Here is a 24,320-nt window from a genome sequence, read left to right as displayed (position 1 = left end):
AGATTTGGTGTTTTCGCTGGTCTACTTAATGGGCCTACTGGCTTTTGTGATGTTAGACTGACAGATTTATGGACAATTTGCCATTCTTCTGCAATCTCAGAGTACTCTATTTCCACTTTTTAAAAGCAGAATTGGTCTTCTTCACTGGGTAAAATACTTTCAGTGGCTGAAACACCATATACGATGTTCATAGAGCTTTTAGAAGAAGTTGTTCTGGTAAGAGCTTGACATTATAGTTCTTAGTTACTAATAAAGTTGATAATTAGATATGCAAAAAAAAAATGTACAGTTAATTTAGCTGTATCAAATTGTTCATGTTAAAGTTACAATTACAACATAGAGCTAATAAAAGTATAGTATTTCATATAAAATTGCCTGCTGCTCATAAAAATGTTTTGGGACTAACAGAAGTGATATGAAGAAAATGATGTATGTATGTTGTTGGATTGTAGGTTTTCTTTAAAGAACTGCAGATATACCATGTCTACAGCAGATAGCCGGATGCAACATCGCGCTGTTGTTAAAAAAACATAAAGTTATCGGTCGAACAGCTCTTATATGTTATATTTTCACTGTGTTGATCAGCCTGATCAAATCTGAACGTTGGGTTGGGAACTAAACAAAATATATATATATAATACATCTGTGAATGCACCATATTTAAAGTCATGCTGACACTCTTTGGTATGTAATGGTAGTCCAAATAACTGGATTAATTGCTCGTATAAAATGCTAAAAACAGAATAAAATGTTAACTCCATAATTATTTTGTCTTTGTTTTCAAATGTTTGTAAAACCCTAAAGAGAAAACCCTTGAAAGAAATTTTCTCGATGTTGTCCATAAATCTCCTTCTATGTTAGTTTTAAAAGACAGATCTGATTTAATTGAAATCGGTATTGGTAAGTCAGAGCTTCACAAAATGTGGAGATCCGAAATCTGGCACAAAATTCTGGGTGGTGCATTTCTAATTAGGACACCGATGCTTGACTCTATGATAAAAGTTATCTGAATTATTTTGAATAAATGACTAAGATGTACATAGCAAGTTGTTAAAGTGACCATAATAGCTAAATAAATAAATAACCTTCTGAATTGAGCCTGATTTGGGATCACATTATCCACTGCTTGTTTTTCTTTATCCAGATCTAGTTCAGGGTCATTTCCAGCCATTCTGCTGATTCACTATTCCTTCACCAATTATTGTCCCACTTCTGGTTTAGAAATCTCATATTTTCCCTGCACTTTGTAGCTGCAAGGTCCTGGGCTGTTACACAAGAATTTATTAAAATCACAGCTTATTTTATTTTTAAACAAATTATCAAAAGTAGAGCCTGAGGATACAGATTTTTTCTGGTGTCTTTGTTCATACAGCACCAACCCTGTTTATGTTGTCCCCTAAAATGGCATCAGGATAACGTTTTTACATTTAAAATAAAGCAGGAGTTTTGTCTTTTGTTAATAGTTATACAGTATTTATTTTAATATTTAGAAGATGATTATCAACTATTTTAATTAGATATAAACATATAACATATATTCTGGCTTTGCATGTGAAGTTCATCACTTTCTAAATTTTTGTGTCATTGATCTTTGCATTTACTGCAAATTTTAATGACACTTTTCCTCTGTTAATAGATGATTTGTCTTGGTAGATTGTATAGGTTTGACAGTATATGGAGTCTTTGGTACATTCATCAGAATCTTTCAATAACAGATGCCTCAGGGGTGGATTTTTAATGCCCATTTTGTGTTGCTCTGGTACTCAGATATCAACAGTGGCTTGCAATGCCTCATTAGGCAGTCAGAGTCTATTTCTTCTTCTGTACTCCCTTTGCTCTGATGAGTTCTCTTTCCACCCTCTGCTCCTCTCCCACAAGCTTTAATGAGAGGAGGCCTCCATCAACCTGTGGCGTATTATCTCACCAAGACAAAATCACATTCAAAGCATGTGGTAGAAAGTACTCTGACTTTAGACTTCATTAAGTACTCCTAAACACCATTAAATAAGTGACAGATATTGTAGTTATACCTGTTATTTTAGAGTGCAGTGTATGTTTGTCAAGAGGGTTGGCACAAAATGAACAAACTCGCCAAAGTATGGGGCTGCGCCTTGGTTTGTCATTGTTTAATATGGACTGAGATCCTGCAGCTCCAAAAGCAGGAAATAAATGTATTTTATCAGTTGCAAAATATGCAAACGAAGGAGTGAATAAAGATTAAAATAAACTAATTTGACTGTTATGCATAAAATAAAAAAAGAGAGCAAGAGCCTCTGCATTTACAGCCTGTTCTTATTTAAAAATGCATTGAAGAAATGGAGTCATGACAAAGATTTTGTTATGCATGCATCCACATGCCTGGGCCAGGAAAAAAAAGGAAAATAAAGTCAAACAGATGGGGGAGGGCAGGCCTTTATTCAGATTCTTTTGGTTGGAGTTATGTAACATGCAAAGCCGGCTCGTTTCAAACGAAGGCTCAAGTAGCATGATAATCTCTCCAATTTCATCTTCTGCTGTTGAGGTTATTGTGCAGAGTTGGCTGTGTTGGAGTGAAATAGAAACATGACCCAAGGGAGACCCACTTGTAGACACTTCCAGGGTCACGACTACATGAACTACTTCCCATTTATCCCCGCTCGCACTTACCGCTTTCTTATCTGTGGATAGTTACACTGGTCACGATTAAAGTTGCTCCCGATAGAATATCTTGTCATTTTGCAAAAAAATAAATAAATAAATAAATAAATCATCTTAGTTTGTTGACAGGTTTCTTCTGTTGTTGCTTTTTAGTCCCACTTAAATGTTTCAGATTATGAAAATTATTTTATTATCAGACAAAGAGAGCCTTGGTAAATGCAGTATTCATTTTTCATTGAAAAAGTAATGGCACCCCTAAACCTGATAACTGGTTGTGCCACCCATAGCAGCAATACCAGCTTTCAAGTTTTTGTGATAACTAGCAGTCATTGTGGAGGAAAGTTTGCCCCCTTTATGTTTTATTACAGCCACATTGGAGAGTTTTGAGCCTGGGTTTTGGTTAAAGCCCAGGTTTAAGTCCAGGCCCATTTAAAATATTCTTAATGTTTATCTGTTTTGAGCCACTCAGACGTGAACTTGTTGGTGTGTTACAGATCTTTGTTCTGCTGCATTATCCAAGTGAGTTTAAAGTCAGAGCTGACAGCTGGATATTTTTCTTCTGGATTTTTTGATAGAGAGCATGATGTATGTAGTTGTCCAGGCTCTGAAGGAGCAAAGCTGCCCCAGACAAGTAAACCACCACCATCTTTGACTGTTGGTATTTTGTTTAGTTTTTTTCTGAAATGCTGTGCTAGATTTACTTTAGATTTAATAGGACACGCTTTATACAACAATTTTCACTTTTGTCTCGTCAGTCCCGAGATTATTTTTCCAAAAGTCTTGTGGATCATCAAGATTCATTTGGGCAAACATGAGGTGTTCCTTGTTGGTCAGCAGTGGTTTTGGAACTCTCACATGGATGCCAGTATTGTTCAGTCTCTCTTTCTTATTGTTGAATTATAAGCACGGACCTTAACTTGTGAGGCGTGCAGTACTTTAGATGCTGATCTGGGTTCTCCTGGATCAGTCATTGATGCCCTTGTGGAGACACTATTGTAGGTCATCCACCTCTTGGAAGGTTCACCCTTGTTACATGTTTCCTTTAATCCTGAATCCCTGCTCTGGAATTCCTTAAGGTCAGAACATCACGTGTTGCTTTTTGGGATTTCTTAGCCTACTTCATATTGTGAGATGGGTTCTATTCAAGAGATTTCTTGATTCTATGGGTCAGGTACTCATCGGGCCTGGTGTGGCTGATGAAATTGAACCAAATAAATGAAATTGAACCAAATAAATGGGGTTCAACTGATTCCTGAGGATGAGCCCTGTAAATGGGATGAAATAGTATCATTTGTTTGATTCAGAAGTCTTCTTTTCCTTATGATCAGTAAAATAACCAACATGACTCAAAACATATTCATAGTTATTTTTAGGAATCTCATACAGTTTCAATTGAGGATGTTTTTGTGAAAACAAATGAACAGCAATAACAGGAGAAATGACAATGGGGATTGCTTGTCTACGTGCGTGTGACTGAAAAGAAAGAGGTAATTGAGCTTGTTTTCTTCTCACATCATGATGTTTTCGTGATTTTTTTCTGATGTGCATACACCACAAAGATGAAACACAGGCAGATGAACCACAGTGGTTTCCATGAGGTGTATTCATGCGTTGTACAAGTTAGCTGCTCGCTTTCATTTTAGAGGAGGTGTTTTGTTGCTGCTCGTCTATCCACTGTGGTCTAGCTGCAGTGCAAATAAAGAAACTCTTATTTTACCATGTGGAGCACAATATTTTTCAGGGTTCCAATCAATCTGGGGGTTTAATTCGCAATACCATTATATATTATACCAAATATAGACATAATAAATACAGGTATATCTAGCTGTATTAAATATAAAAGAAGTTTGAACCTTCTCAACTGAGTTGAACCTGTTTTCTGTCTAACAATTATAGGTGATTATTGAAATAATTGTGAGTAAATAAGTCAAAACTGAGTGTAACTCTTCTCAAAAACACTGCAAGGGTTGTATTTTATCTGGATAACATGCTTTTCTGATGTAAAAAAAAAATCTCTTTAAAAATCCACAATTTAATATGCAAGTGACACTATGCACTTTTTAGTTTGTGACCAATTTCACTACAGAGGCAGCTGGCACTGTATTGGTCAACCAGAAAGGGCTGAGCCTTTGACATGTTGATGTTCAAACTTCTCATTTTTGCTGCAGATGTATTCTTGCTACAAATGTTCAAATGTGCAATAATGACATGTTTTGTTATTGCATTTTAGGCAATACAATGTTGATTTTTGTCTTTAATAAAGGAATTTAATTATTTGTTTACATCCATTTGCTCTTTTATGTATTTATATTTCTCCTAAAATAAGCTTCAATAGTTAAATACAAAATCTGCAGTGTGCCAATTTTTTTCATCAATTACTCGATTAAGTGTCAGAAAAATCGATAGAATACTCGATTACTAAAATAATTGTAGCTGCAGCCCTTAAAGGACATTGGATCATGGAGGAACACAACACGTTGATGACCTGCCTAAGCAGAGAGGTCGTGATATTTTCTATGTGGCACATTCGATCCGTTGTTGTTCTAAGATCTTGCACAAATGGACAGCTACAGCTGTGTTATTTTCCCCCTTTTCCTACAGTTCTGGAAACTGGCTTTGATGTATTGTTATTGCTGTTTATTGTTATATAAAATATATTTTTTGATTTAGGCAAAAAAAGTCTGAGATTGAGTTTGCTTCAGGTTTTAAGTGTCAGGCCAGTCAGAAGTTTACATAAACCCGTTGTCAGCGTGAATGTCATAACAATTATTGGCTTTTGATAAACTACTTGAACTGTGCCTTGTACCAGGCTGCAATGATGATGCAACATCAACCTTCAAATCATTTAAAAAGCAGGAATTTGGTGAACTCGTAATTGTTGGCATCCTTGCATAATTCGTCTGGATGTTTGGCCACTTCTCTTATCAGCAATAGTAGATTTTATTTCAATTTGTTGGTTTTGTGGTACAGACGTGTCTTAGATCAAAAAAGCATGATCCATGATCATGCTTTTTTGATTATTTTAAAAGATTATTTTTGCAGCAATAGTGGCCTTTATTTTTACTGAATTGTTTTTTCAAAGTAGGCAGACAGGAAATGGGAGCAGAGAGAGAGAGAGGGGGAAGACATACACTAAATGTCGCTTAGGCCGGGACTTAAATCAAGGACGGCTGCGTTGAGGATTGAAGCTGTCGTATATGGGTCACACGCTCAACCCCTACACCACCAGCACCGTGCCTGGAGCATGCATTTTTAACAGTGTAGAAGTTGCTGCTTTTCTATAAACCTTATTTTGGCCATTCCAAAACCAGTTTGGTTGTTTGTTTGGGATCAATTGTCCTGTTGGAACACGCAGTTGCATCCAAGTTTCACTCATCTGACCAAACAGACCTCAGATTACAGGAAGTTGGTTAAAATGTTGAAGAACCACCAAGGTTCAAGCCTGTCATTAACTGCAGTACAAGTGTCACTGTCCGCAACTACCCCCTTCGGCTTGGTTGGTTTTAAGCTGGTTGAAAGTTGGTCACATCTGAGTGTTGCATCAGGACAGGTCCAAAAGAACGGTACTTTCTCTCCAATATTTACCTGAATATATGTAGGACGTGTATGCAGAAATGTTAGCTTTTCTACGTCATTTTAACCTGTGTGGATTAGGGAAAAATCTTAATAAAATAAAACCTCTAAATTAAGCAGTTGTGTTTATTAACGTTGCTTATGTATCCCTTTATGGAAAAAGATTTTGTGGTTCAAATATAAATATATCAAATATATCTTTAATAAGTCTCTGGAGCTGTGTGAGGTTCCTTCCTGGTTGAAATGCTCCTGGTCCCCCAGAAACGCACCATAACAGGCCTGTTACTCTGATGTCTATGGTCATTAAATCTTTTGAACGTCTGGTGCTGAAGCTTCTGAAGGACATCCCAGGACCCGTGCTGGACCCCAGTTTGCTTACCAGGCAAACGGGTAACCAGATGATGCAATCAACTCAGATCCACACTTCATACTGGTCACCTCGACCACCTTGGCAAATAAGCCAGGATCCTGTTTGTAGACTTCATCTCGGCTTTCAACACCGTTATTGGTCTGATCCAGGACCGTGGCCAGTCTGCATACAGACATGCGGTGGATCGGCTGGTCTAGTGGTGCGCTCAGAACCGCCTTCAGCTAAACCCATTATTATCTCCACCCGACAGTGGAGATGATAGTGGACTTCTGGAGAACACCCCCCACAACACTTGTAAATGCTTCTCCTTGTCCTAATTTATTTATCCGTTTTATTATTATTTATTTAAGTGGGTTTTTTTTTTAACTTTTGGTTGTTGTTTGGATTGATGTTGGTAGAAATTGTGAATGATGCAAAGCGAATTTCTTGTTTGCGCACACAAACGTGACCGATAAAGTTGATTCTGATTCTTTCTATAAAAGCTTTAAATTAATCTGAGATGCTTATGGTTGTATATAAACTGACTGGCATTGCATGCATACTTACAGAAAGTTGTGCACAAACTGCAAACAAGGTGAAATTTAGTTCAGAAATACTATTTGGACAACATTTTTACTTTCTTCAAGGACTATGTTTTTTTCATATGGATATTCTGATAAAACTGCAAATTGTCCTCAGCCCAAGATTTGTGCTCCTTGCACCATTGAAACCGACGTTTGGCATTGGCATGAGTGACCAAAGGTTTGGCTATAGCAGCCTGGTCGTGTATATTGACCTTGTGGAGCTCCTGACGGACAGTTCTGGTGGAAACAGGAGAGTTGAGGTGCACATTTAATTCTGCCATGATTTGGGCAGCCGTGGTTTTATGTTTTTTGGATACAATCTGGGTTAGCACCCGAACATCCCTTTCAGACAGCTTCCTCTTGCATCCACAGTTAATCCTGTTGGATGTGGTTCGTCCTTCTTGGTGGTATGCTGACATTACCCTGGATACCGTGGCTCTTGATACATCACAAAGACTTGCTGTCTTGGTCACAGATGCACCAGCAAGACGTGCACCAACAATTTGTCGTCTTTTGAACTTTGGTATGTCACCCATAATGTTGTGTGCATTTCAATATTTTGAGCAAAACTGTGCTCTTACCCTGCTAATTGAACCTTCACACTTTGCTCTTACTGGTGCAATGTGCAATCAATGAAGACTGGCTACAAGGCTGGTCCAATTTAGCCATGAAACCTCCCACACTACAATGACAAGTGTTTCAGTTTCATTGTCCAACCCCTGTAGCTGTGCCTGCTTATGGACTTATTTTTCTTCATCATGTTTCATCACCATAGATTAAGGTGCTCACTGTGTTAGCTGTATGTTTTTATTCTTCCTTTCTGAATTCAAATCCCACTCAGTACTGTAGCTGGGGCTCTTTACAGGCAAAGCCAGACAAGGCTGTCCTCAGCTGATTGCAACAGATTTTTATCTTTCCCATCCACTGACCTCGGTTGTTCCAATACATTGCAACAAATGTATCAGCCCTTTTTTAAAGCCCTCTAATCTAATCTGTCTGCGTGGATGAATCTGGTTTGTAACTGGATCATGTCGTCGTAGAGGGTCCGCTGAGGACTTCCTTACATCTTCCCCGTCTCCTCCTCTATGCTATGAGTCAGTCATCCCTCCTCTACAGGTTGGCAGTAAGGCCCGTTAAGCCATCTCACAGGAATCTATGGTGATTTTTTCTTTACCCAGAATAGTTCACAAGCTGTGTTACAAATGGTAAGAGCTATTTTCCAATTATTCCCGGCTCTGGGTATCCAATTAAACATCCAACATCCATACCAGGCATCCGGAACGTTCAGTACACAGAGAATAGGCAGAACACCCACTTTTTCTTGAGTCTCACCATTTATTTTCTCTTGTTTGTTTCCCTCTCCAGATAAGGATATGAAGCGTTTAAAGTCACTATCAAGCTTGCAGTGATGCACAGTTTGAATTTTACATGTAGAGCTCTCTGTTCTCTTGGAGAGCGTCCCAGGTTTGCAGCATCAGCTGCTCGTGTCAGATCAGTAGCAGAGGTTTCAAAAGGGGTTTTTTCATCTCTTTTTTGTTTCAATCCTTAATTATCCATCATTGTTGCTGCTTAGACATAGTTGCATAAATCAACATTATGCAACATTATGGATTTATACCATGTCTGTAATGCTGCACTCAACCAGGTCCGTTTTCTAAAAGAGATTTTGATCTCAGTGGGAATTTCATGGCGAGATGAAGGTAAAATAAATATATAAATATAACAAATTAATTGGGAGATAAAAAAGACAGCAGGGTGTTTGGGCTTTTTGGCATGTTTGCGATCTCTGCTTTCGTTTCAGACTGGCAGCCTGTGCCAGTTCATTGTAATAGACGAGGCAAACGGTAATCATCTCACAGAGTCTCCTCCTGTCTCTGCAACAAACAGGAGCCCTTTTATTTGCATGCTTTTTAATCATAATGTCACAAGTTGTCTACTTTGTTAAGATATTTTTGCTGCATCTTTGGACAGCTGAAAGTAAAGTTGCATCAAACATGCAGCAAAACGCTGCGATTGGAGGAGACATTTGTCACATAACAACCCACATCCCTGTATTTTGTTTCAATTTTATGTGGTAGACCAGCACAAAGCAGTTTATAATTATGAAATGTTAAAAAAAAAGAGACATGGTTTTTGACTGATTTTACAAAGAAAGTCCAAAAACGTATTTATTTGTATTCCACCACCTAGGTCTATAATTAGTAACAACTTTCACATCTAGAAACTGATGAACCCTAAGATGTTCAAAGCTTAATGTATTGTTTATAACCTAATCCTAAATTTCAACTGACCTGCCTGTTGTATTCCTTGGTTATCAAGATAGTGAATAGTTATGACAAATAAAAGTTTATCTTACCAATATCTGTTTTATATTAAGTTTTTAAGCACTCCTAATTGTGTTTTCTTTTTACACTCAAGAATTTGCTTCTTTTCTTTTCTTCCCAGTTAAGTACATGCGTGAGGCTACACCGTATGTCAAAAAAGGCTCCCCTGTGTCAGAGATTAGCTGGGAGACGCCTCCTCCTGAGTCTCCACGCCCCAGCAGTCCTCCAGTCACTTCCTTCTTCTCCTCCTCGCCAAGCTCTCCCTACCAGCCCTCCTTGTCTCTGAATGGTGATAGGAGGTGCATACCACTGAAGATGGCTTGTGTAACACGAGCCATGACCAGAGCAGATCCTGAGAACAGGTAAGTAGAAGCTCACTGGAATGAAATTAACCAATTTATGTCAAAGCTTGATGCAGTTGTACCAATCACACTCCCCCTGTCTTTTAAGTCTGGAAATGTATCCCATCTTTATTGTCTCACTGGATTTCAGGCTGCTATGATGAAGCCAACTTTAAAAACTGGGAATTATTCATCCAACACGTTTGTGGTAATTATAGTCTGTCTTTCCCCTTACGGACATTTGAACAGGAGTTGAAGAAAATAAAACAACATTGCCAGCAATTGAGATGGTCAACATTTAAAAACCCTGAAAGTTTTTTCCCCGCACTTTTAAATAAACTGTCCCTTAACAGGTTCCTCCTGGATTCACTTGTATTTCTTCATCAAATTCAAAATTGTTACATTAGGTCTTTCATTAACAACATCCTTAACTGACGCTGTCCAGTGCCTTGCAAAAATAGTCACACCATTTGAGGGATTCTTTTGCATTTTGTTGTCTTGTTACAACAATAAACTTTAGATTTCATGAGGTAGATCCACACAAAATAGTGTATAGTTGTAAAGTGGAAGAAAAAATATTTTGCATTAAAATTTTAAACCATGTGTGCAATGTTTCAATCCCAAAAGACTGCTTGGATGCAATATTTGGTAAGATGTAATGTTTCCAGTGTCATGTGTTCATGCATATCTATACCATTTGCCCCTTTTCCACCAAAAGTCCCAGGATTTAAATACCTGCGATTTTTTTACCCGGGTAAAAGGAATCCTGGGTAATTTGTGTGCTATCTGTATCGGCTGCTCTACAAGGCAGCAGAAAATGTATTTAAATCAGACTAATGACACATGTGGAAGTTGTGAAGATAACTGCACTACACCTCCAATCCTGCGGGTGGCAGTAATAAGATATTGTTTTGACTACATGCTATCATTCCATGTCGCCGACTCAAAATCCGGCTGAATGTCTTAATGTCAAAAATCACTGTTGGTCAACATATAACCTGGGGTAATCTGAAAGTCCTACCTAAATTGAAATAACTTGGACAAAAATAGGTTGAAACATGAAGAGGGTTTTTAAAATCCTAGATAATGGCTTAAAGTCCCTGGAATGGAAAAGGGGCTATATTTGACAATGTAGACGTCTAGTGTCCCTAATGCCCATACCAGGTTTATGTCCTTATTGGCTGAAATGCTACAGCTCATAGAGAGAAGTCAGGACATTGTGTAATGGTAAAAAAAAAGTGTTCAGAAAATGAGAGTTATTCGTAATTAATATATTTGTCGCACTTTTCCTAAATAGTGTTGCAATTAAAAAAATTTTTGAAATCCTGCAGCCCTCATCTAAACCATCCCTTTATAAGCTCTGTCTGTTGAAGTTGAAACTCCACCACAGTCTTAAGTCTTTTTTAGTCTCTAAAGCCCAGCAGTTGACAAGGGACAATGTGTGAGCTAAATATGATAGCATGCCAGACTGCCGATTAGTTGGTGCAGCAGAATCACGTCAGACTGATCTGATGGAGATTTTAGTGCAACAATGAATGGACACCAATTTTTGGGTGTTCTTATTTCAGAGTCACACTCTAAAACAGGTGAGAGGAGGAGGGGAAACGAGGACAATAATCTTGTCAGTTGTTAGTTGTTGCAGCAGTCAATGCACAAATTCCCTGGAACTTTTTTATAGACTCCTTAATATTTACTGAATGTCATCTTTGGATGTTAGTGTGCTAAATTGGTCTCAGACAGCCAATTATGACATGGTGTTTACAGATATGTCTCATTGTCAGGATATTCTGTTTGCAGTTATGTGCCATGTCAGTTTTCCAACATGAAAGGTTTTGTATTTAGATCAAAATGTTCAATTTGGTTTCATCTAGTCATAACACCTCCTTCCTTGTGTCCTGTTGGTAAGGCTCATGTGCCGAACTCTTCTCATTTCTCAGTCCAATGTTCAAAGCTTGTGATGTTGTTTTATAACTTATCCTGCCCTAGACATCTCCTTAACTTTATCCCTGATCTTTCTGTTGTTTACTCTAGCAAACCTCTAAGGCCTGGTTGCACAGAATTTTCTTTAATAGTATCAGAGTAAAGGATTTGTCAATATATATGAAAACTGCTTATTTCAGAGTTTTCTTGTAAATCGGTTTGAAAACCCTGTCACTTTCCCTTCGCTTATAATTATGTCTTATTTGTGCTGCTGTATCAAGTAAAATTCCAATAAAATACATAGAATTTTGTGGTTGTAATGCAATGTGTTGGAGAAGTAGAGTGCCATTTATAGGATTTGTAATCATGCAAACTCACACTGGTTTTGGGCATTTTATGGAACTTAAGGAGAGCTTTATCTCTATCTTGAAAAAAAGAAATACTAAAGTGAGTTTTTCAGGCAATTGTCCTTATGGACAGACATTTGAAGTAGCTCTTAGGTGTCATTAAGCTGATAGGTTGGTCATTTGAGGGTGGTTCATTCAAACAGCAAAGATACACAGGAGTGATTTACTTTACTCTTTTCACTTTCTGTGCTGTGTACTTCTGCCCTCTTTAATATGGTCTCCTTTTTTCTCCACGTGCAATACTTTCTCCTTGTTGCTCTCTCGTGTCTGCGTTTCAGTCTTTTGAACTTGTTTGTTTTTCTGCCCCCGACGACTTCCTGCTGTCCTCATCTTTTCCTCTCTTTCATCATCTCCCTGCACCGAAATTCGAGCCTGTCTTCCTGCCATTCAGCCTTTTCAGTTGTTTGATTTATTTTTGTTCTCACCAGATCACTCAGTGATCTCCCTGTGATTCTGTCCATTTATCTGTATGCCCGTCTCCGCAGAGTTGGTTGTTTTTTTTATCTCGAAGGCTTTGCATAATGAAGCCAAAATGCAACAGTAAACAGTGCCCTTAAAGTTACCAAATGTGCATCTTTATTCTTCAATATTCCGTTTGTAAAACAAAAAGCTGCACAAAAATCAACAAAATGAACTCTAAATTAAGTTTACGAAGTTTACATTACAGGATTTCCCATAAAAGGAAATGCAGATGAATGCAACATTTGTTCCAGACATTTTGGATGTGTGTAATCTTTTATCACATCCTCGGCAAATAAGTTGCACATGTTTCAGATGTCCTATAGTGACCGAAACTCAAATACTGTCAGTGGGCCTTGTTACTCATCCTTGTTGTGTTGCAAAAAAATTGTAATGATTTCCACACCAAGCTCTTTGCATCAGATTCTGTTTCTTACACAGCAGAGAAACTCTTCCATGTCTCTTCTTCCTCCTTTTTTTCTAGCTGTGATGTGCATCCTTAACAGAGCAATCTCATGCTGTAATGAACTTGTTTGAAAGGCGTCTGGGGAAGAGTGTAAACTAAATTGCTCTCCTGAACATATTAAATTTTCATGAAAGCAAACAATTTTTGTCTCAAAGCATATTCAAATATTTCTGTGAAAATACATTTTTAAGATTCATGTCAAGCCAAGTGTAGATAAAAGATTTTTTACACACACAGAAGAAAAAAACATAACACGTTTGCTTCCATCTTTCTTTATTCCTGAAACTTCACTTGAAAAACTTGTTTTCAAATTCTTCTCATCAAAACAAGGCTTGCTGAAAGTTTTTCTTTAATGGTGGGTTTAACACATAAACCAAATGATTGATTTTAGACTAACTTACAAAGAAAGATTTTTCGCCTTAGAATTAGAAATGTATATGTACAGACAGCATGAGTCCTGCCTACTTGAGTTCATTTTCACAACCCTGACAAATTCCTGCTGCACCTCAGGATGGACTAGACATGGCTTGGTCATCAGTATCAAGGTGTAACAGTTTCCATCACATATTCCTTTGGATGAAAGTTTTTCACATGAGACGAAAAAGTTACTTTTTCTCCAGCTGTTTGGAGAATAGAGTAACACAGCTCAGAATGTCCTGTTGCTGTGTGCACTGCCAGTCAGATTGCTAAAAAAGGCTGAAAGCATTGCGCCAGCTAAAAGGAGCGGCACCCATCTCTCTTATTAAGGTAACATTGTTTAAAAAGCTGGCAAGCCACGAGGGGCATATGATACATATAATAGGACCTATAATAAGAACCCAGGACCCATACAAATATGATAGGATCCACCACAAAACATGCAAATAATAAGACTTAATTACAGAGAAATGCAGAGACTCAGATTTTCCATAGTTTTAAAAACCAGATTCTTTTTTCTTCTGTATGGTTCCCTTATTTCCAATCCCTCACCAGTTTCATTTTCCTGCAGTTTTGTTAGTGTATTAACATCCGTGTACAATCTTGGCATAATATTGGCATTCCTCTGGTATTTTCAGACTGTTTTTGGCTTAAGGACCCAAGGTGTCTGTACCTCGGAGGCCCTTGTTCGCTTTTCACATTAATTCAGCGTTAGTTTCTAGAATATTGTCTCATAGATGTACCTCAGGAGTTTCAACATTATAAATAAAACAACCCTTTAAAATTCTGTCATGACTTTAAAAATCACCTAAGACTGTTTAGATAAAGTTTCAGGTAAAGCTTAATTTTAAACTATTTTAGAGCACCTCGAGTTGAACATTGACTTTGTTGCCCATAACTTTGACTTTATCGGTGAGTTATATGAGGAGTTAAGGTCAATGCCCCATTTCACAGTCACAGCAAAGGTTTGTTGTACACAGATTGCACTGTGCATCGCTTTGTGAATATTTCAAGCAGATTTGTGGATGAAGATGTACTCCTTAGACAAATTTATCTTGACCAGCAGGATTTTATGAAGTCTTTTCCGTATCTTCACAGCCAAAACAAATTCCTGATTGACTCGCCCAGATAAAGTTTAGTAAATGTTTAAACGGAAATTCACCCAAGTTGAAATCTATTCACTTTTCTTAATCCAGGAAATGAGCTCATGTTTATCCTGGAAAGTTGGATGTTTCTCAGCCTTTGTTTGTCCCTAGGTAGTAGGCTAAAGTCAAAGATCGCAATGTGAGCCTGTAAGCCAGGTTTCTGTTTTTCTTATTTGGCTTTCAAGGATAAAATGGTTTAGAAGGGTTTATGTTAAGTGACAGATGACTGGCTTATCTTCCTTTTCTAGACTCAGTGCAATGTTGCATCTCCCTGAGGGGTTTCAATTCATTTCACCAGATGATGTATAAACCATGTGTAAGCCCAAGAGAAAATACACAAGAGCGGGCCTTGAGAAAAGGCAGTACACACACAGCGATGAAAAGAACCGATAGAAAACAATGCTAAAGAAGTGGTGAGATGAGTTTTGCTTTGGAATAAAAGTAGACTTGATTTAAATTCCTTATGTGTACCTTCAAGAATTCAAAAAAAGTGTTCATCCTAATGTCATTATCCTGACCTAACATTCTCAGATACAGGTCCTTCTCAAAATATTAGCATATTGTGATAAAGTTCATTATTTTCCATAATGTCATGATGAAAATTTAACATTCATATATTTTAGATTCATTGCACACTAACTGAAATATTTCAGGTCTTTTATTGTCTTAATACGGATGATTTTGGCATACAGCTCATGAAAAAACAAAAATATCCTATCTCACAAAATTAGCATATTTCACCCAACCAATAAAAGAAAAGTGTTTTTAATAAAAAAAACATCAACCTTCAAATAATCATGTACAGTTATGCACTCAATACTTGGTCGGGAATCCTTTTGCAGAAATGACTGCTTCAATGCGGCGTGGCATGGAGGCAATCAGCCTGTGGCACTGCTGAGGTCTTATGGAGGCCCAGGATGCTTCGATAGCGGCCTTTAGCTCATCCAGAGTGTTGGGTCTTGAGTCTCTCAACGTTCTCTTCACAATATCCCACAGATTTTCTATGGGGTTCAGGTCAGGAGAGTTGGCAGGCCAATTGAGCACAGTGATACCATGGTCAGTAAACCATTTACCAGTGGTTTTGGCACTGTGAGCAGGTGCCAGGTCGTCCTGAAAAATGAAATCTTCATCTCCATAAAGCTTTTCAGCAGATGGAAGCATGAAGTGCTCCAAAATCTCCTGATAGCTAGCTGCATTGACCCTGCCCTTGATAAAACACAGTGGACCAACACCAGCAGCTGACACGGCACCCCAGACCATCACTGACTGTGGGTACTTGACATTGGACTTCTGGCATTTTGGCATTTCCTTCTCCCCAGTCTTCCTCCAGACTCTGGCACCTTGATTTCCGAATGACATGCAGAATTTGCTTTCATCCGAAAAAGGTACTTTGGACCACTGAGCAACAGTCCAGTGCTGCTTCTCTGTAGCCCAGGTCAGGCGCTTCTGCCGCTGTTTCTGGTTCAAAAGTGGCTTGACCTGGGGAATGCGGCACCTGTAGCCCATTTCCTGCACACGCCTGTGCACGGTGGCTCTGGATGTTTCTACTCCAGACTCAGTCCACTGCTTCCGCAGGTCCCCCAAGGTCTGGAATCGGCCCTCCTCCACAATCTTCCTCAGGGTCCGGTCACCTCTTCTCGTTGTGCAGTGTTTTCTGCCACACTTTTTCCTTCCCACAGACTTCCCACTGAGGTGCCTTGATACAGAACTCTGGGAACAGCCTATTCGTTCAGAAATTTCTTTCTGTGTCTTACCCTCTTGCTTGAGGGTGTCAATAGTGGCCTTCTGGACAGCAGTCAGGTCGGCAGTCTTACCCATGATTGGGGTTTTGAGTGATGAACCAGGCTGGGAGTTTTAAAGGCCTCAGGAATCTTTTGCAGGTGTTTAGAGTTAACTCGTTGATTCAGATGATTAGGTTCATAGCTCGTTTAGAGACCCTTTTAATGATATGCTAATTTTGTGAGATAGGAATTTTGGGTTTTCATGAGCTGTATGCCAAAATCATCCGTATTAAGACAATAAAAGACCTGAAATATTTCAGTTAGTGTGCAATGAATCTAAAATATATGAATGTTAAATTTTCATCATTACATTATGGAAAATAATGAACTTTATCACAATATGCTAATATTTTGAGAAGGACCTGTACATATCATGTATTAATCCCGGGAAGAAATGGGATTTTTAAATCAAGCCAAGTTATTTCAGGTATGTTGTACATTATTAATAGTAAAAAAGAAATTGCCTCAGGCAGCTCTACAGTTCAAAGATCACCCAGCATGCTCTGGTTAGTGAAAGGTAAGTGGGGATACATGAAAAAAACTCCCTAACAAGGTTTTCCTAACAAGGAAAACATTAAAATGGATCTTTTTACTGCTAAGAATACAAATTGAGTCAGTTCTTATTTGTAATAAAGTCATGGCATGGACGATATCTACAGTAACTTGCAAGGGTATTCGCTGCTCTTATACTTTACGTTAAGTTTTTTCATGTTGCAAATGTCATATTTCATTTCAATTCACAAAGCAGCACATAACTGTAAAGTAAATAAATGGTGTGCATGTATATTCTTTAACTCTAAACAAAGTCACATAATTACTAAATTGTCCATAACATGTTTAATCTCAGTATGAATCTAGCTGTTCTGTGACGGTTTAAGATGCTTTTTTAGAGAACATTAGTGAACAAACTGCATCATGAAGACTCAGGAACACTTCAGACAGGTCAGGGAGAACCTTGTGGAGAGGTTTAAAGAAGGAATAGGTTTTAATGCAATATCTCAAGCTTTGAACATTTCAGAGCAATGTTCAATCCATTATTTGATTATGAAAATAATATATTATATAAGAGAATATTGGAAGGATTCTTCATAAAATGAAGAACCTTGAGCATCCTCTTCATGAGACTGTCTTACAACAACAGAGTGTCTTCAGTCAGAAGCTTCTTCAGATCTGCTGTAAGACGGAGCGCTACAGGAGATCCTTCCTGCCCACAGCCATCAGCATCTACAACGGCTCTTTAAAGAAATCTGCATAACATGAGCTAAAACATTTTATTTTCTTTTGGAATTAATATAGTATTTTTGAATATAACTAAATTGAATATAACAACTGCAAACCAAGCCAGGCAACAAGTTCCACGACTCAGGTAGGATAATTTTTTGACTGGACAATTATTAGTTTACCTCCTTACAAATCAGGTCTTGATGGAAGAATGTTAGAAAGAAAATTTTTAACAGAAAGTCAGCCTGGACCCCTCCATAAAACATGGTCTCCACAGCATCATGTTGAGGTAATGCCTTTCACCAGCATAGACAGGTAACCTGGATGGAGCGTAGCACAGGGCAATCCTGGAAGGAAACCTGTTGGAGGCTGCCAAAAGATGTCCCTGAACATAAAGCCAGAGCTACAACTGAATGATTTAGATCAAAGTATACTTATGCATAACAATGGCCCAGTCAAAGTACAGACCAAAATCCAATTGAGAGTCTGTTGCAGGAAGATAGCAACATTCCTTTGAGAACAGCCACGTGAAGAAAATGATTTTGTAAAAGCATTGCAGCAATGTAATCTAATGTTCTGTTCTCACTCCAAATCCTTGTTTTCTGTATTTCTGTACGCTCTTGTGTAAATGTTGCTGATTAACCTGATGCCAAAGCAACATATTTAAAGAATCTCCACTGACAAACACAGATCTGCCTCTCAAGTTTCTGTGATCTGCTTCCCCTAGGCCTGTTCTTTATACACCTGCCCTTTACAGGAACCTGTGCTAAATTTTAACCCAGAGAATAGTGCCAGGAGTTCATTTAATGTAGATTATGTTGTTTGCTCACAGTGATGTGAATAAATAGAAAATGCATAATTTTCCTCCTCAACCAGCACGGCACAGAGAATAAGCCTTCAGTATCAATACATTGTTTTATCTTTATTTTCAGCCCATGTTTTTTGCTTTATCATTGGTACCTCTTTTTGGGCAAAAACAAATGGTGTTATCTATATTAATAAATGATGAAATTCAATATGTCTTTTTCAGAGCTTTATTTGCAAATGTTGTAGCTTTCTTTTCATACACACACAGCATTGAACAATTTAAAATCAGTACTGTGCAAAGGTTTTAGGCAGGTGTGGGAAAAAATGCTGTAAACGAAGAATGCTTTCAGAAATGTAAATGATCGTTGTTTTATTTTTATCAATTTACAAAATGAGCAAACCCAAACATACAGCCAAAGTCATTAGGAACTATCTTCAGCGCAAAGAAGAACAAGAGTTACTGGAAGTGATGGTATGGCCCCCACAGAGCCCTGATCTCAACATCATGGAGTGTCTGGGATTACATGAAGAGACAGAAGGATTTGAGAAAGTCTACATCCACAGAAGATCTGTGGTTAGTTCTCCAAGATGTTTGGATCAACCTACTAGCCGAGTTCCTTCAAAAACTGTGTGCAAGTCTATCTAGAAGAACCGATGCTGTTTTGAAGGCAAAGGGTGATCACACCAAATATTGATTTGATTTAGATTACTCTTTTGTTCATTCACTGCATTTTGTTGATTGATGAAAATAAATGATCAACATTTCCATTTTTGAAAGCATTCTTTCCAGCATTTTTTCACACCTGCCTAAAACTTTTGCACAGTACTGTACTTTCAGCATAGATAAATGTCAGGCATTTATATGACTACAGAATCTCTGTTTGAAATTAAAAGATTTGTTCGGTAATTTTTGTCTTAAACACTGTAGTACCAGCCCACCTTCGCCTGTTCATGCATGTTTTACTTACATATTTGAATATTCCATCCTTCACAGTAAAGCATGAGGTAGCTGGAATGTTCTTTAGCAGCAACCACATGCACCTTTTTAAAAAATTCAAACTCAGAGAGCGAACAATCAAAGCTCCATCCAGAGAGATCGAGAAGCGAATGCTTGGCCTCTCCAGACCAGAAACGCTCCCATATGAACTGAGCAGATTGTTTATGGAAATATACTGAGATACAGCTATTTATCATCTCTCCCACACAAAATGCATGGATATTGCTGTTTTACTGTTTTCAGCTTGCTTGAATTAACTCAAATTTGAACACACTTTTATTCATTGTTTTAACTGAATGCCCATAGTAAAGCGGATGGGATAAGTGGAGCATCTGTTGAAGCTGATATGTAATTTGGAAACTTTTTCGTTACTAGACCAAAATAGGGTTGCCTGATTCAAGTACAAAATATTTTTGTTTTTTAAAAGGATTTTTCCCCCTTGTGAGAACAGAGAGGTAAAAGCTTTCCTAACTTTTCCTTATCTCCTCCTCCAGACAACTAGAGCTGCACAGTCCTGATGCCAGGCACACCATCGTGCTCCGGTGCCCAGACCAACCATCTGCCCTGTCCTGGTTCTCTTCCATGCACTCGGTCACATCCGCGCTGGCACAGGTCTGTTTTTACTGTGAATCTTTTTCACTGGAAGCTCCTATTATCACAGTACATTTAGATGTGTCAGTGACCGTTGCTCGGCTCCTCTGCACTGCTTTGAGGGTCTACATGATGAATAATCATCCAGGCTTAAACCTGTCACCCCATCACAGCGGGCGGTGGCGGAGGTCGTCCAGAATACATCCAGGACCGGAGTAGCTGGCAGCAAAGAGATTCGACACCTGGGATGGCTGGCAGAGAAGGTAGGTGTGTGTGCTTCAACAACTCAGAAATGAATTTGTCTTTTTGCAGTCATACTGTTGGGCTTTGTGGTAGGGAAAACATGTCCTCATAAGGCACAGCAATGAATTTAATACTAACGAGGGGTTGGTGGAAATATGAGACTATACTATGAATACCATGAAACTGGTACTTTTACTAAGGTTATCATACAATCTCATACCAGCCCATGCCTACGGTTAATTTGCTTTAATTTGGCCAAGTGTTATTATAATGTCACAGATATAGTGTGTGTGTTTAACATTTACACATGTTTGATTAAGCTACATAATCCAATAATTCTGTCCTGGAAGTAAATAAAAACAACCCCACGTTAAAGCAGCTAGAAAATCCAGTCCTATAATTCATAAGTTTGTACTTTGTCACCCTTTCTCTTGTTGCAGAAAATGTGAGATTGGCTTTCTGCATGTCAAAAATGTATCAGATAAGTGTGTTTAAGAGGACCTCAATAAGATTGGATCAGACGAAAATATTCAGTGTTTATTTGTGTTTGTGTGCATCTACCTGAGGCTGCATTCAAATTAGGAATTATCTTCAACTCCTGCAAACACACATGCGACATATCTGTGAATTTCCCACATCCACAGCTTCACTCTCTCTTTCATATACAAGCACCTGTGCAAACAGACGCACACATCCATATCTATCTAATTTAGTCCTCATGAATTTGCCAATATTTGATCCTCCAAATGCAGTACAATACAGTTACTTAGCAACATATCCTCATTATGTCAGAAAGCTGACCCTTGACCCTGTGAGTCCCACGGAGTGATTGGTTGAAGCAGAACTTCAAAGAGCTGCTTTGGATTCCTTGGTTCGGCTGCAGATAAGCTCTCATAATGAGAAGAGTTCTGGAGCATTGTCGCATAAAATGCCCATGAATCGTCTGTGTGTGTGCATGTGATGGGGATGTGTGTGTGAGACAGAGAGCAAAAGAGTGTAAGTGAGAGGCTTGTGGAGATGAGTGGGTGAGGGGGCAAAGCTCTGGGATAAAAAAATGTGGACCAGCATCTTCACAATAGCTTTTTAGTTCATTTCCTGTTGGATACACAATACAAAGCTACGGATTACCATGGATTACCAGCATTTTTTATGTATTTTGTAGATATTTTATACATTAAACACAAAAACAGGTACGTCAAATGTTCTGTGTTCTGTGCAGCGTGCAACTAATCAAATACAACTTAAGTGACCCTGCAGGATTAATTGTTTAGTTGGTCCCTTGACATTACATTCAGCTTTCAATAATCACTTGTTCAGTTTAAATTAATCATTCATCTCGTACTCATTAAATTAGTATTTTTCTACTGGTCAGACTATTTATGGGTTGGGAATGTATGGGATAAAAAGTTATTTTTATTGTAAATTTGCACAATTTACATAATTAGACTGCTGAATATTATCGTGCATGACTTGAGACAAACAAATCCACAATTACCTGGTGTTGGCAGTTAAATCTCCCTGATTAGTGTAATCATTTCAATGAGTGTCAAAGTGAGAAAAGAAACAAATCAGCAAAACAAGGCAAAGAAAATGCAAAGAATAATGTATCATATCATGGCAACGTTTGTATTGTGCAAAATAACTAACCTGAATTAAATGCACAGGTTGCATGTTTTTCACCTCTGTTTTTTACCTCATTTCTTTTATTGCACACTGCCTTATTACCCAGCATATGGCTAGATGGGAGCAGCTGTTCCTGGCTCATTGTTTATCTGTTTATACGGCAGACGGAGAGCGGGAAGCAGTGTTGGAAGCCGGTGTTGGTGGTGGTGACAGAGAAGGACTTGTTGCTGTACGACAGTTTGCCTCGAAGCAAAGATGCTTGGCAAAGCCCTGCACATAATTTTCCACTTTTAGCAACACGGTAGGTCCTTTAATTCAGTTTTACAAGGAGGGGAAATATTCAGGTTTGCAAGTCCTCGCTTAACAACAGGTAGTTCTAGCTCACACAGGTTGAAACTGAATTAATTTCTTTTCATAGTTAATTACCGTAACATACAGAATAAAATAAATAAACAAAAAAATGAACTAGTTCTCATAGTTTGATCACATTTTTTATTAAAGTTTGAAAATATTTATAAAGATCATTAGCACACCATTTGCAACTTGGCCTTGTTTGGATTATTTACGTGCCCCTTTTTCTATTTTGTTTTTTTTTTTTTATTGTCAAAAGCAGCTGTAAGTTGTATATGCTACGGCTTATTTCCGTACGGAAAGATAACATCTGTGCCATTATTTTGACTTGACAGTGCTGTGAAAAAGTAGTTTGCCCTCGAACAGAATTCTTCTGTGATTTGATGTTTTTTTTTTTTTTACATAATTTATTATCAGACAAAGGCAACCTAAAGAAAGACTGTACAAAATGCAGTTTTCCAAAAATGGTTTCATTTATTAATGGATAAAGCTATTCCAGTCAACCTGACCCTGTCTAAAACAATTCTCTCCCCCTTGTAAAATCATAAATAACTGAGTTCCAGGGATAAAAACACAGCTGACGAAAAAGAACAGACCCGTCTCATATTTGCTAAAAAATATATCTCTGATTCCCAACACTTTTGGGAATTATTTTGCAAACTGATGAGAAAAAAAAGGTAAAAGTTGGAAAACTGACACACTACTACCGAAAGTCAAACATGGTGACGTTAGTGCGATGATCTCTCGGTTAGAAAATCCTCAAGGAAAATGTCCAGGCACCAGTTTTGGGGCTTGAAGCTCAAACAGAGTTGGCTTATGTAGGAGGACAATCTTACCTCTGAATGGCTAAAAAAAAAAAAACCTGATAAAATTATTGATCTGTCAGTGTGAGAGAAAAAAACAGAACATTTTTAAAAGCTGAAACATTTTTTATACAGTACTTACCTCTGTGATTTTCAGAGCATTAAATTACCCTGTTCACTTCCTTTCTACCTGCAAACCCAGTTGGATGTTAGAGTCATACAATCTTTGTTTTCTGGGTATTAAAAATATTGGACATTATAAATGTACATATGATATGCCTGATGATAACAAGTTTCATTCTTATAGTCTGGTCCACTCCGGTCCTGACCGGGGATCACCATGCTCTGGTACTGAGCTGTTTTTTGCCACTCGGACCGGCACGCGACTTGGAATCGAAACTCACCTTCTCCGGGCTGAGACCACTAAGGATTTGTCCCTGTGGACCAGACACATCGTCAACGGATGTCATACATCAGCTGAGATGATTAAAGAAGTCACGACAAGTGAGTTTCATTACAAGTGATGTTATATAATTGGAAGACACACAGAAAGGGATACTTTAGAGAACATAAAGACAGAAAAAGCATATGGGTTCGTTTTGAAGGAGCAAGGTGAGCTGTCCTGGTCACTTTATGGGTTTCTGCAACACTTCCTTAGATTTGTTCTTCCATGTAGTGACACAACACATCCAGAGAGATTTAAGAGGCTGCAGTGGTGAGCACTGCCTTAGGTCAAGCAAGCCTGGATTCACTGCATAAAGCAGTATGTATACATGTAAGTGCAGACTCCCACATCCTGTGAGCTAGAAAAGGTGCTTTGATATAATATGACAGCCATATGGAAGATGTGGACAAAGCACTTGCTATTTAAAGTAAGGAATTATGTGTGTGCAAATGTGTGTGTTTGCAGTTTGGCATTGAATATGTGTTGTTTAGGGGATTTGGGTATAAACCCCCTCAGCCCCACCCCTCTCCCATGGCTTTCCTCTTTCTCTAAATGTCCTGGGAAAAGCTCCTCTCCCCTGGGTCCTTCTGCTCTTTCTATGTGCCGAATTAAGCTTTACCTCAGATTTTTCTCCTATATCTATGAAACGGCATGTATCCAGCAGCATATGGTACACATAGTAGTTTTTGTCATTTGCCACCAAGTTCTTGTTAAAACATACCTAAAGTGGGTTTGCACCCACTGTTCTGGGTCTAAAGTGTCTCCCGTAACTGGCAGGTTGTTTCTGACATGTGGGAAGCTTGATTCAAAGTGAAATTAAAGGTTAAATGTACGGT

The 24,320-nt window shown here is 38.3% G+C and overlaps 1 protein-coding gene across 2 annotated transcripts in view; it reads left to right on the top strand.

The window, feature by feature from the left end:
- sntb1 (syntrophin, basic 1) overlaps positions 1-24,320 on the top strand; it is a 51,889-nt gene that overhangs the window by 10,130 nt on the left and 17,439 nt on the right. For both annotated transcript variants that reach the window (XM_047361044.1, XM_047361045.1), the window contains exons 2-6: positions 9,589-9,829; positions 19,923-20,040; positions 20,193-20,282; positions 22,050-22,186; positions 23,347-23,543. In XM_047361044.1, the coding sequence (XP_047217000.1) occupies positions 9,589-9,829; positions 19,923-20,040; positions 20,193-20,282; positions 22,050-22,186; positions 23,347-23,543 (783 nt within the window). The remainder of the gene's footprint in view (positions 1-9,588; positions 9,830-19,922; positions 20,041-20,192; positions 20,283-22,049; positions 22,187-23,346; positions 23,544-24,320) is intronic.

This window comes from Girardinichthys multiradiatus, chromosome 3 (assembly GCF_021462225.1).
Source record: "Girardinichthys multiradiatus isolate DD_20200921_A chromosome 3, DD_fGirMul_XY1, whole genome shotgun sequence".
Classification (NCBI taxonomy): Eukaryota; Metazoa; Chordata; class Actinopteri; order Cyprinodontiformes; family Goodeidae; genus Girardinichthys; species Girardinichthys multiradiatus.
The sequence above is the reverse complement of the archived record's forward strand: the minus strand, read 5'-3'. Positions and strand labels throughout refer to the sequence as shown.